This window comes from Amblyraja radiata, chromosome 46 (assembly GCF_010909765.2).
Source record: "Amblyraja radiata isolate CabotCenter1 chromosome 46, sAmbRad1.1.pri, whole genome shotgun sequence".
NCBI lineage: Eukaryota > Metazoa > Chordata > Chondrichthyes > Rajiformes > Rajidae > Amblyraja > Amblyraja radiata.
In genome coordinates this window covers 3497267-3510253 of record NC_046001.1, presented here as the reverse complement: position 1 = coordinate 3510253, position 12987 = coordinate 3497267, and the positions used below count along the sequence as shown (strand labels likewise).

The window sequence follows — 12987 nt, the reverse complement described above, 5'->3', positions numbered from 1 at the left end:
AGTTTATTGTCACGTGTACCGAGGTACAGTTAAAAGCTTTTGTTGCGTGCTAACCAGTCAGCGGAAATACAATACGTGATTACAATCGAGCCGTTTACAGTGTACAGATACATGATAAGGGAATAACATTTAGTGCAAGGTAAAGCCAGCAAAGTCCGATCAAGGATAGTCCGAGGGTCTCCAATGAGGTAGATAGTAGTTCAGCACTGCTCTCTGGTTGTGGTAGGATGGTTCAGTTGCCTGATAACAGCTGGGAAGAAACTGCCCCCGAATCTGGAGGTGTGAGTTTTAACACTTCTGTACCTCTTGCCTGATGGGAGAGGGGGGAAGAGGGAATGACCGGGGGTGAGACTGGTCCTTGATGATGCTGCTGGCCTTGCCGAGGCATAAATGGAGTCAATGGCAGAGAGGCTGGTTTGTGTGATGGTCTGGGTTGTGGACGGCTCGATTGTAATGATGCGTTGTGTTTGTGCTGACTGGTTATCACGCAACAATAGCGTTTCACTGTACCTCAGTATAACGTGAACGGCAAGTTTGACTCTCTCCGCAAGCGACCCGCCAATTAACATAGGTTTGTGGATCTTCAGCCTCCCTCTTCTACAGTCAACAATCAGTTCCTTCGTTTTATGGATATAGAGAGCAAGATTATGGTTCTGAAGCCATTCAGACGATCGATCTCCCACCGACAATCGCACGCATCATTATCTGTCATTCACCCAACAGTGGGGAAAATGCGGCGAAGGTCTTTGTCCTGAAACATTGGTCTTCTCTCCTCATGTGCGTTTCTACTTTTATTTCCAGCATCTGCGGGTCCCTGCTGGGAGACCGCTTTTCGGGGCTTCCGCAACGGCGACTTCTCCCGCCCGAGTTGCGGGGTTGAAGATTACCTGGAGCGGGGCCTTACATCACCGCCCGGCGCGGCTTTAATGGCCGCGGGACACTTACCATCGCCCGCCGGGGGCTTTGACTCTGACATCGGGAGGAGAATGGGGAGTGCAGGGGGAGAGATAAGTCTTTGCCTTCCATCACAGCGAGGAGGAGATTCACTGTGATGGATGTTTGTGTAAATTGTGTTGTGTCTTGGTTCTTTTCCTTGTGTGTATGACTGCAGAAACCAAATATCGTTTGAACCTCAATGAGGTTCAAATGACAACAAATAATATTGTATTGTATTGTATTGTTGACATTTTGAGCCTTTGAGGAGCCAGGTCCTCTCCCTTTGAGGAGCCATATCGCTGCTCCCATTGAAGACCACGCTGTTATACCAGCCAGTAACTGCAGTGTCAACACACTCCAAACTCACCTTTCATCTGTTTTTACTACATACACACTGTCCGTACCCAGACCCTGGAAGGCAGCCCCTTTAGCGACCGAGTAGTGACTCTGGAGAGGAGAAAGAACACAGTTACTCTCTGGACTTGGTCATCATCACAGACTCCAACAGCACAAAACAGGTCCACCTTCTCGTTGCTGGCCGCCAATCCTATCTAGGCTAACTCCATTAGCCATTCCTAGCGCAGGGGTAGAGTTGCCGCATCACAGCGCCAGAGACCCGGGTTCCATCCTGACCACGGGTGCTGTCTGTACGGAGTTTGCACGTTCACCCAGTGACCTGCGTGGGTTTTCTCCGAGATCTTCGGTTTCCTCCCACACTCCAAAGACGTGCAAGTTTGTAGGTTAATTGGCTTGGTGTAAATGCAAAATTGTCCCTGGTGTGTGTGTGTTAGCGTGCGGGGATCGCTGGTGGGCGTGGACTCAGTGGGCTGTTGGGCCCCGTTTCCACGCTGTATTTCTAAACTAAACAAAACCATCAAAATACCGGTCCAATTGCCTTTTAACGATGTCAATATCAGGAAATGAATTCTACGTCGACACCAAATTTATTTTACAAATCGCAATTGGATCCATTGGGAAGTCCGAAGCACCTTGACTCCATGCAAATAGATTAAATTGTCACGAGGAGCTACATAAAAAATAATGCTGGTCCCTTGTGTGCAGGAGGACAGAACTTACATTGCAGACAGAAATCTGGGTTCATTGCTGCCAGGAGTGGTGGTCGAGGCAGATATAAAATGGCATTTAAGAGGCTTTTAGGACCGGCACATGGATATGCAGGGAATGGAGGGATATGGATCACGTGTAGGCAGAGATTAGTTTAAGGTAGACAAAAAATGCTGGAGAAACTCAGCGGGTGAGGCAGCATCTATGGAGCGAAGGAAATAGGCGACGTTTCGGGACGAAACGTCGCCTATTTCCTTCGCTCCATAGATGCTGCCTCACCCGCTGAGTTTCTCCAGCATTTTTGTCCACCTTCGATTTTCCAGCATCTGCAGTTCCATCTTAGACGTTCGTTTAACATCGTTTAAAATGAAAGGATTCTGGAGCAGAGGCCAACACTCAGGCACAGCTCAAACAGTTTTCAAACAGAAGCTACCTCTCCAATAAATGGTCCAGCCCGACTCACCTCATCAGAGGTGAAGATCGCCAGTCGCGGAACTTCCCACAAGCCTCGTTTTTTTACTTCAGGGTAAAGCTTGTACCTGGCCATGTTCATAGCATACATGTTAGCGATGGAGCCTCCTGAGTACAGACAAGTAACATAATAAAACCAGATATCTCCAGTCAGCTCCCGCTTCAATTATTTGAAAGTTACAGGTTAAGACCCTTGGTGTTATCTTAGACATTACCCCTTCTTTCTCCAGTCATATAAACACTATGTCTCCCAGATTGCCTTTTTCCATCTACGAAACATCTCCAGACTACGTGTTCAACGTAGAGTTGGAGGGCAGGGGGACCCGCTGACCCGCTGAGTTACTCCAGCACTCTGTGAAACGTCACCTATCCATGTTCTCCACAGATGCTGCCTGACCCGCTGAGTTACTCCAGCACTCTGTGAAACGTCACCTATCCATGTTCTCCACAGATGCTGCCTGACCCGCTGAGTTACTCCAGCACTCTGTGAAACGTCACCTATCCATGTTCTCCACAGATGCTGCCTGACCCGCTGAGTTACTCCAGCACTCTGTGAAACGTCACCTATCCATGTTCCCACAGATGCTGCCTGACCCGCTGAGTTACTCCAGCACTCTGTGAAACGTCACCTATCCATGTTCTCCACAGATGCTGCCTGACCCGCTGAGTTACTCCAGCACTCTGTGAAACGTCACCTATCCATGTTCTCCACAGATGCTGCCTGACCCGCTGAGTTACTCCAGCACTCTGTGAAACGTCACCTATCCATGTTCCCACAGATGCTGCCTGACCCGCTGAGTTACTCCAGCACTCTGTGAAACGTCACCTATCCATGTTCTCCACAGATGCTGCCTGACCCGCTGAGTTACTCCAGCACTCTGTGAAACGTCACCTATCCATGTTCTCCACAGATGCTGCCTGACCCGCTGAGTTACTCCAGCACTCTGTGAAACGTCACCTATCCATGTTCTCCACAGATGCTGCCTGACCCGCTGAGTTACTCCAGCACTCTGTGAAACGTCACCTATCCATGTTCTCCACAGATGCTGCCTGACCCGCTGAGTTACTCCAGCACTCTGTGAAACGTCACCTATCCATGTTCTCCACAGATGCTGCCTGACCCGCTGAGTTACTCCAGCACTCTGTGAAACGTCACCTATCCATGTTCTCCACAGATGCTGCCTGACCCGCTGAGTTACTCCAGCACTCTGTGAAACGTCACCTATCCATGTTCTCCACAGATGCTGCCTGACCCGCTGAGTTACTCCAGCACTCTGTGAAACGTCACCTATCCATGTTCTCCACAGATGCTGCCTGACCCGCTGAGTTACTCCAGCACTCTGTGAAACGTCACCTATCCATGTTCTCCACAGATGCTGCCTGACCCGCTGAGTTACTCCAGCACTCTGTGAAACGTCACCTATCCATGTTCTCCACAGATGCTGCCTGACCCGCTGAGTTACTCCAGCACTCTGTGAAACGTCACCTATCCATGTTCTCCACAGATGCTGCCTGACCCGCTGAGTTACTCCAGCACTCTGTGAAACGTCACCTATCCATGTTCTCCACAGATGCTGCCTGACCCGCTGAGTTACTCCAGCACTCTGTGAAACGTCACCTATCCATGTTCTCCACAGATGCTGCCTGACCCGCTGAGTTACTCCAGCACTCTGTGAAACGTCACCTATCCATGTTCTCCACAGATGCTGCCTGACCCGCTGAGTTACTCCAGCACTCTGTGAAACGTCACCTATCCATGTTCTCCACAGATGCTGCCTGACCCGCTGAGTTACTCCAGCACTCTGTGAAACGTCACCTATCCATGTTCTCCACAGATGCTGCCTGACCCGCTGAGTTACTCCAGCACTCTGTGAAACGTCACCTATCCATGTTCTCCACAGATGCTGCCTGACCCGCTGAGTTACTCCAGCACTCTGTGAAACGTCACCTATCCATGTTCTCCACAGATGCTGCCTGACCCGCTGAGTTACTCCAGCACTCTGTGAAACGTCACCTATCCATGTTCTCCACAGATGCTGCCTGACCCGCTGAGTTACTCCAGCACTCTGTGAAACGTCACCTATCCATGTTCTCCACAGATGCTGCCTGACCCGCTGAGTTACTACAGTACTCTGTCTCGTCTCCTTCTCAGCTCTCCCTCAGCCCGCAGGCTACTCCTCTTCCTTTTTCCTTTTTTCTCCCCACCCTACATCGGTCTGAAGAAGGGTTTCGGCCCGAAACGTTGCCCATTTCCTTTGCTCCATAGATGCTGCTGCACCCGCTGAGTTTCTCCAGCTTTTTTGTGTACCTCCAGACTACGCCCTGCTTTAGCACAACACTCCTAGAAGTTCTAGTCAATGCTATGGTCACATCATGCATTGACTACTTCAATGCGATCCTGGCAAGCATCCCCAACAAACTTATTCATCGACGTCAACTCATCCAGAACTCTGCAGCACGGATTATCACACGCTCAAAGTCCACTGATCATGTCACACCCCTGCTGATTCAATTACACTGGCTCCCTGTGCCTTTAAAATTGTATTATTAACATTTAAAGCGCTTCATAACCTTTCCCCAGTTTATTTCACAGACCTCCTTCAGACTTGCACACCCTGCCGCTCCCTGCGGCCTTCATCAGCAGGTCTACTGGCACTGCCACCCATCAACCTCAGCACAATGGGTGCCTGGGCCTTCTCCCACGCTGCACCTAAACTTTGGAATTCACTGCCCCCTCACATCCGCATACTGGACTCCATGACAGAATTCAAAACCGCTCTTAAAACCCATCTTTTTGTCCATTTATTTATTTTTATTTTTTTCTATTCCTCTCTGCTTTCTTTCATTTACTCACTCTTGGGCTACACCACTTTGGTAGTCTAGGGGTTCTATCTTTGCACGTCTCACTTTTTCTCTTTCTTGCTTTTTCTCCTTTATTTTCTTCCAACTATAGCTAAAAGTTAAAATTGAAGCTGTACAATAACTATTATTTTATATGCCGTTGGTTCTATTTTTGTACATTTGCTTCTAATAATTTTTTTTAATTAAACCATCTTTTTAAACTAGCTTACTCATTTTAACTGCAACAACTGCAGCTTATTTTATATCAATCTTAACTCGTTGTGCTATGCTTTGTTGCTTATTGTATGTTTATTACTGATATTATGCGATGCAAGGTGACCTTGAGTGTCTTGAAAGGCGCCATTAAATATAATTTACTATAATTATACATAGATTTACAGTCCAACAGACTTATCAAGAAGCTGGTCAAACTGGTTAAACAAGCTAGCTCAGTGCTGGAGGGGAGAGTAGACTCTGGGATGGATGTGCTTGAGAGGCGTATGAGGCACAAGGTGCAGGTCATCCTGAAAAACCCCGGGCATCCCCTCCATGTAATTCTGGAGAGTCAAAAGAGCACTCGGAACAACAACCGGCTCCTCTCCCTGCCCTGTAGAACGGAGCGGTTCAGGAGATCCTTCACCCCTGCAGCCATTAGATTTTATAATTCAGACCGCTAGGCTGTAGGGGGATGCATTTTGCAATTTTTAATTTTTAATTGTTAATTATTGGTCTTTTTAAGTATTTATTGCTCTCAGGTAGTGTCCACATTGTATTCTATGTATTTTCTGTCTGCGTTCGTTTTGAATCTGTGGGTTTGTTGGTTGGGGGCTTCTGGACATCTGAATTTCCCTGAGGGGATCAATAAAGTATTTATTATTATTATTATTATTATTATTATTATCTTCAGGAGATAGAGACAAAGTGCTGGAGTAACTCAGCGGGTCAGGCAGCATCTCTGGAGAAAAAGAACAGGTGACATTTCTTCAGACAGAGTCAGGGGAGAGGGAAACTATAGGTATGAAAAGGTACAAAGAATAAAAGCTATGAAAAGGACAAATCAAGGCCAGCGAGGATGATCAAGGAAAGGTGGTGCCCACAATGGTCCATTGTTGGCTGTGGAAGAGGGGTTGACGAGGGCGTATGGCCGGCGAAACTAAGCAGGACGACAGTGAAACCAACAGGACGACTAAGGTGGGGGAGGGAGTCAGGGGTTATGGGGAGAAGGCAGGGGTTGGGAGGGAGAGATAGATCAGCCATGATTGAATGGCGGAGTAGACTTGATGGGCCAAATTCTGCCGCTGGAACTGATAAACTGATGGACCAACCTGGGCAGAACAGTCCATCGAAGTGCTTCCATCCGATCATCTCACTGATTTTTCTCAACACGGTTTCCTCCATCAGCACAAAGACTGGTGCAATCTCATAGGTGTATCTGGATCATTGGGCAAGGGGGGCAAGACAAAGCGGAAAGAGTCAGTCAGCATGAAATGGGGAGGGAAGCAACGGTATGGCAGGTTGGGGGGGGGGGTGGGAGGGGGGGAAATGGTTCATGGACAAATGGACAAAGCAAGACGGGTTAAAAGGCAATGGGCAAACTGTGGGAAGGGGTTAAACGGAGGGGGAGACGACAGCTGTTTTATTGACATTTCTACCTGCGATCAAGCAAACCAAAGTATAAAGTTTCCTTTATTGTCATTCAAACTTATAGTTAAACGAAATTGCATACCTTGCAGTCATGACGGAAAATAAAATAACAGAACACACAATGAACACAGTTTAGCATCCGACCACCACAGTGAGTCTACCAGGCACCTCCTCACTGTGATGGAAAGGCAAATGTCTTGGCTGATTGGGAACGATCAGCCATGATCACATTGAATGGCGGTGCTGGCTCGAAGGGCCGAATGGCCTACTCCTGCACCTATTGTCTAAAAGTCCTAAAGTCCACACAGACCAGGGACTGGGATCAAAGCCGTGGACACGGATGAGCAGAGATCTGCTGCTCGGAGCAGAAACTCCTCAGGACAGATTTACCCCCTCAGTGTCACACACAGCCGACATAGAAATATAGACAATAGGTGCAGGAGTAGGCCATTCGGCCCTTCGAGCCTGCACCGCCATTCAATATGGCCATGGCTGATCATCCAACTACGATGACATGGAATCAATCCGATAAACAAATGGGCAGACTGGACCCCTTCGCCATCTAGTCTGATGGAGGTCAGGCGACACTTAGATCCATGAAAGTCTACTTTATTTATTAGTGATATAACGCGGAAACAGGCCCTTCGGCCCACAGAGTCCGTGCCGACTAGCAATCCCCACACACTAACACCATCCTACACACACTAGGGACAATTTACTATTTTACCGAAGCCAATTAGCCTGCAAACCTGGGTAGACAAAAATGCTGGAGAAACTCAGCGGGTGAGGCAGCATCGATGGAGCGAAGGAAATAGGCGACGTTTCGTCCCGAAACGTCGCCTATTTCCTTCGCTCCATCGATGCTGCCTCACCCGCTGAGTTTCTCCAGCATTTTTGTCTACCTTCGATTTTCCAGCATCTGCAGTTCCTTCTTTTTTTTTTTTTTTTTTAATTTTATTTATTAGAAGTAGACATATTATAAAATGTAGTTACATATTATAGTAAAAAAAAACTTTTCATATACATCAGTCATACATTATTAAAATTTTCCATTATCAATTACTTCTGCTTCTAGTATTTTTATTTTTTATAGAAAGCGAGAAAAAGAGAGGGTAGAAAGTTACAAATAAAAAAGAAAGCAAAAAAAAACAAAAAACACAACAGAAAAACAAGGGAGGTGGAATGGGTTACCTGTAATACATCAATGGAGATAGGTTCGTAGGTTATAAAGTATAGCTTTTCATCTGTTCCTGAGTTCAAGTTTCAGCTGGGTCCTCGTGCTGTGCCAATCTATCCCTTCAGATAGTTAATGAATGGAGCCCAAATTTTATGGAAAAGATCTTGTTTGTCCATTAAGACAAGTCTAATTCTTTCTAAGTATAGGGTCTCCGACATTTCCGTAATCCACATTTTAATTGTGGGGGTTGTAGGGCCTTTCCAAAATTTTAATATTAATTTTTTTCCGGTTATTATACTGTAATTGAGGAAGTTTCTTTGGTTTGTTGTGAGTGTTAAGCTTTGTTCTGATATTCCAAGTATTATTAATTTTGTGTCTGGGTCCAGTTTTGTATTAATAACTTCTGAAGTTATTTCAAAAATATCTGTCCAGAAGTGTTTAAGTTTTATACAGTTTGCAAACGTATGTGTTAAATTAGCCTCTAAATGTAGACATTTATCACAAATAGGAGAGATTTGTGGGAAGATTCTATTTAGTTTTATTTTAGAGAAGTGTAGTCTATGTAAGACCTTGAATTGTATTAAAGTGTGTCTGGCATTTAATGAACATTGATGTATTTGTTGTAAACTTTCGTCCCACATATCTTTCGTGATAGGATGACCTATTTCATTTTCCCATTTGTATCTATATGGTTCGGTCGGTGGTACCTCGTTATTTAGTAGGGTGTTATAAATATAAGCTATTAGTTTTTCAGTATTAGGATGCTTGTTCAGACATTCATCAAGAATTTCTGATTCCCTATTCCTGTAAACTTGTGTATTAGATTTAACATAATCTCTAATTTGTAGATATCTGAAGAAATTATTTGAGTGCAGTCCATAATTCTGTTGTAACTCTTGAAATGAAAGAAAAGTACCTTTCCCGTAAAGATGTCCTATATTTTTGATTCCATTATTTTTCCATTGTGTGAAACCTTTGTCCATAAAGGATGATTTGAATAAAGGATTATTTACAATGGGAAGGCAGAGTGGTATATTATTCAATTTTAAATCTTTTTTTATTTGTTTCCAAATTCGTATTCCACTATGTATTATGGGGTTTTCTTTATAGGTTTTTTTGTGCAGTTTTGTGGGGGCAAATATGATCGGTCCAATTTCAAAAGGTAGACAGTCTTCCTTTTCCATCATTAGCCAATCTGGTTGTTGATCCATCTCTTCCAGCCAAAAATTCATGTTTTTAATATGGACTGCCCAAAAATCAAATAAGAAATTTGGCAAAGCCAGACCTCCATTTATCTTTGATTTACATAAATGTTTTTTACTTATTCTATGATTCTTATAATCCCAGACAAAACTTGTAACAATGGAATCGACTTTTTTGAAAAAAGTTTTTGGGATATATATCGGAATTAATAGAAGTAGGTACAGCAGTTGCGGTAAAAAAATCATTTTTATAGCATTAATTCTCCCAAGCATTGAAATGGGGAGTGTTTTCCAGTATTGAATATGCTTATGTAGTTTATTCAGTAAGGGTGGGAAATTTAGTTTAAATAAAGAGGTATATGTCTTAGTTACATAGATTCCTAAGTATTTAAATTTATCTTTAACTATTTTAAAAGGGGATTGTTGTATTGTATGTAAATTGAATTTTGTTATTGGCATGATTTCGCTTTTATTCCAATTGATTCTATATCCCGAAAACTGACCAAATTGAGTTATTAGATTTAATAGGTTTGGAATACTAGTTTCTAATTTTGTAATATATATTAGTATATCATCTGCATATAAGGAGATTTTATTCCTTGTGTCTCTAGTATTGTATCCAAATATTCCTGGATGGTTTCTAACGCTTTCTGCTAGGGGTTCGATTGCAAGAGCAAATAATAGTGGGGATAGTGAACATCCTTGTCTACAGCCTCTAGAGAGATTAAATTTAGTTGATAACATTTTGTTTGTTAATATTCTAGCTGTTGGGTTAGAATATAACAATTTAACCCATGTACAGTACTTCTCTCCTAGTTGAAAATTTTCCATCACCGAAAATAAATATGGCCATTCTACCTGGTCAAATGCTTTTTCAGCATCTAACGAGATAATTGCTAGCTCTGCGTTAGGGATTCTATTGGAGTATATAATATTAAATAATCTTCTCAGATTAAAAAATGAATACCGTTTGGGGATAAACCCTGTTTGGTCGGGATGTATTAATTTGCTGATCACTAAGCTCAATCTATTAGATAGAATCTTAGTTAATATTTTCTGATCAGTATTTAAGAGGGCTATAGCTCTGTATGAACCTGGGTCTTCAAGATCCTTGTCCGTTTTTGGTATAAGTATGATTGTAGATTCATTTAGAGTTTCTGGGAGTTTCTGTTGAGTTTAAGCGTTTTTGTACATTGTCTGTAGGCGTGGGGAAAGCAGATCATAATTTTTTTTATAAAATTCCGAATTTAGACCATCGGTGCCTGCAGCCTTTCCGTTTTTTAAGGACTTTATTGATTCTTCAATGTCTTTTATCGTAATTTCAGCCCCTAGCAATTCTATCTCTTTCTGATCTAGACCATCTGCAGTTCCTTCTTAAACAGTCTGCAAACCTGTACGCGTTTTGGAGTGCGGGAGGAAACCCGAGCACCCGGGGAAAACCCACGCAGGTCGGGATGGAGCCCGGGTCTCTGGCACTGTGAGGCAGCAACTCTACCCGCTGAGCCACCGTGTCAGAAAGCTGTCAAGCAGTGAACATAAATAAAAGCATTGTATGCTTCCCATTTCTAACATGGCGCTATGTGTAACACTCGGTGAATTGTTTGATGAGTAAAAGCTGCTCACTGGCTGGTGTTCAGTGTCTCGGTGATATAGCAGCCAACCAACGAGTGATGGTCCAGCCCCGCAAACAGCTGGTTGTAGAATCGCGGGTGAACTGGAAGAAAAACGGTACAATTCAGCATTCAGGGGAGAGAGAGAGAGAGAGAGAGAGAGCATCTCTTGGTCAATTCAACAAACCACACATGCTTCAATGGGATTTAACTTAACCTCACTTTACAAGTTGCAAGGCAGTAACTACTCTCTGCAGTTCAGAAGGATGATGGGGTGGAGAGATCTCATTGAAACTTACCAATTAGTGAAAGGCCTGGATATAGTGGATGAGGAGAGGATGTTTCCACTAGTGGGAGAGTCTAGGACTAGAGGGCACAGCCTCAGAATTAAAGGACGTACCTTTAGAAATGAGACGAGGAGGAATTTATTTAGTCAGAGGGTGGTGAATCTGCGGAATTCATTGCCACAGACGGCAGTGGAGGCCAAGTCAATGGATATTTTTAAGGCAGAGATAGATAGATTCTTGATTAGTACGGGTGTCAGGGGTTATGGGGAGAAGGCAGGAGAATGGGGTTGAGAGGGAAAGATAGATCAGCCATGATTGAATGGCGGAGGAGACTTGATGGGCCGAATGGCCTAATTCTGCTCCTACAACTTATGAAGAGTGCAGAGTCTCGCTCTGCGACCCACCAAGTTTGCACCCCATCACCCATCCTGCATTAATCCATTTCATTCTCATCAACTCTGCCAGATTCCACCACTGTAATGCTTGGGGAGATTCACAGCAAGTGATTCCAGCATCTCAGATGTGCGGGAGGAAACCGGAGGGGAAAAGACAGTCATAGGGAGAAGGTGTACAATCCCCACAGGTTGTTGAGTGGCAGCGTTCACCTGGTAGGATGCGGGGGAATGTTAGCACCACAAATCTTAGTTTAGAGATACAGCGCGGAAACAGGCCCTTCAGCCCACCCAGTCCGCACCAACCAGTGATCACCACACACTAAAGGGCCTGTCCCACTTTCACGACCTAATTCACGACCTCTGCCGAGTTTGCCCTTGACTCGTACTCGCAGCATGGTCGTCACGAGGTCGTAGGAGGTCATAGGTAGGTCGTAGTAGGCCGTGATGCTAGTCGTAGGTACTCGTGGCATCAAGTAGGTCGGGCAATTTTTCTAGCATGATGAAAAACGTCCACAAGTAAAAAAGGTTGTGAATTAGGTCGTGAATGTGGGACAGGCCCTTAACAGTATCCTACACACATACACACACGGGATAATTTTCAATTTTACCGAAACCAATGAACTTACAAATCTGTACGTACGCCTTTGGAGTGTTGGGGGGGGGGGGGGGGTTGGGAAACCGGAGCACCCGGAGAAAACTCATGTGGTCACGGGGAGAACGTACAAACTCCGTACAGACAGCACCCGTAGTCAGGATGGAACCCGGGTCTCTGGCGCTGTGAGGCAGCAACTCTACCGTTGTGCCACCGTGACACCCACCAGGCACTGAGATGGAGAACTCCATAACGCAACTTCATGTGATTGTAATAGGGCAGGCAAAGTCCAGCCAACCCAGATTCAGATTCAGATTCAAACGTTATTGTCATTGCACAGTGTACAGTACAGAGACAATGAAATGCAGTTAGCATCCTCCCTAGAAGAGTGACATAGAATAATGAGCTATAAATAAATATATTTACGTGCATACAGTCATAGTAGTGCAATTATTTTTTTCCTGGTGGGAGGAGTGGCCTGGAGGGGGGGGTTGATTGGCAATCACCAAGGTGCAGAGTTAAGTAGTGTAACAGCCGCAGGGAAGAAGCTGTGCCTGAACCTGCTGGTCCGGCAACGGAGAGACCTGTAGCGCCTCCCTGATGGGAGGTGGGTAAACAGACTGTGGCTGGGGTGAGAGCAGTCCTTGGCGATGCTGAGCACCCTTCGCAGACATAGCTTGCTCTGGACAGACTCAATGGAAGGGAGTGAGGAACCGGTGATGCGTTGGGCAGTTTTCACCACCCTCTGCAGTGCTTTCCGGAGACAG

The 12987-nt window shown here is 44.9% G+C and overlaps 1 protein-coding gene across 3 annotated transcripts in view; it reads right to left on the bottom strand.

The window, feature by feature from the left end:
- LOC116968823 (cysteine sulfinic acid decarboxylase-like) overlaps window positions 1–12987 on the bottom strand; it is a 31771-nt gene that overhangs the window by 12691 nt on the left and 6093 nt on the right. For all 3 annotated transcript variants that reach the window (XM_033015738.1, XM_033015740.1, XM_033015739.1), the window contains 4 exons: window positions 10960–11050; window positions 6639–6745; window positions 2465–2580; window positions 1304–1383 (listed from right to left, as the gene is read on the bottom strand). In XM_033015738.1, the coding sequence (XP_032871629.1) occupies window positions 1304–1383; window positions 2465–2580; window positions 6639–6745; window positions 10960–11050 (394 nt within the window). The remainder of the gene's footprint in view (window positions 1–1303; window positions 1384–2464; window positions 2581–6638; window positions 6746–10959; window positions 11051–12987) is intronic.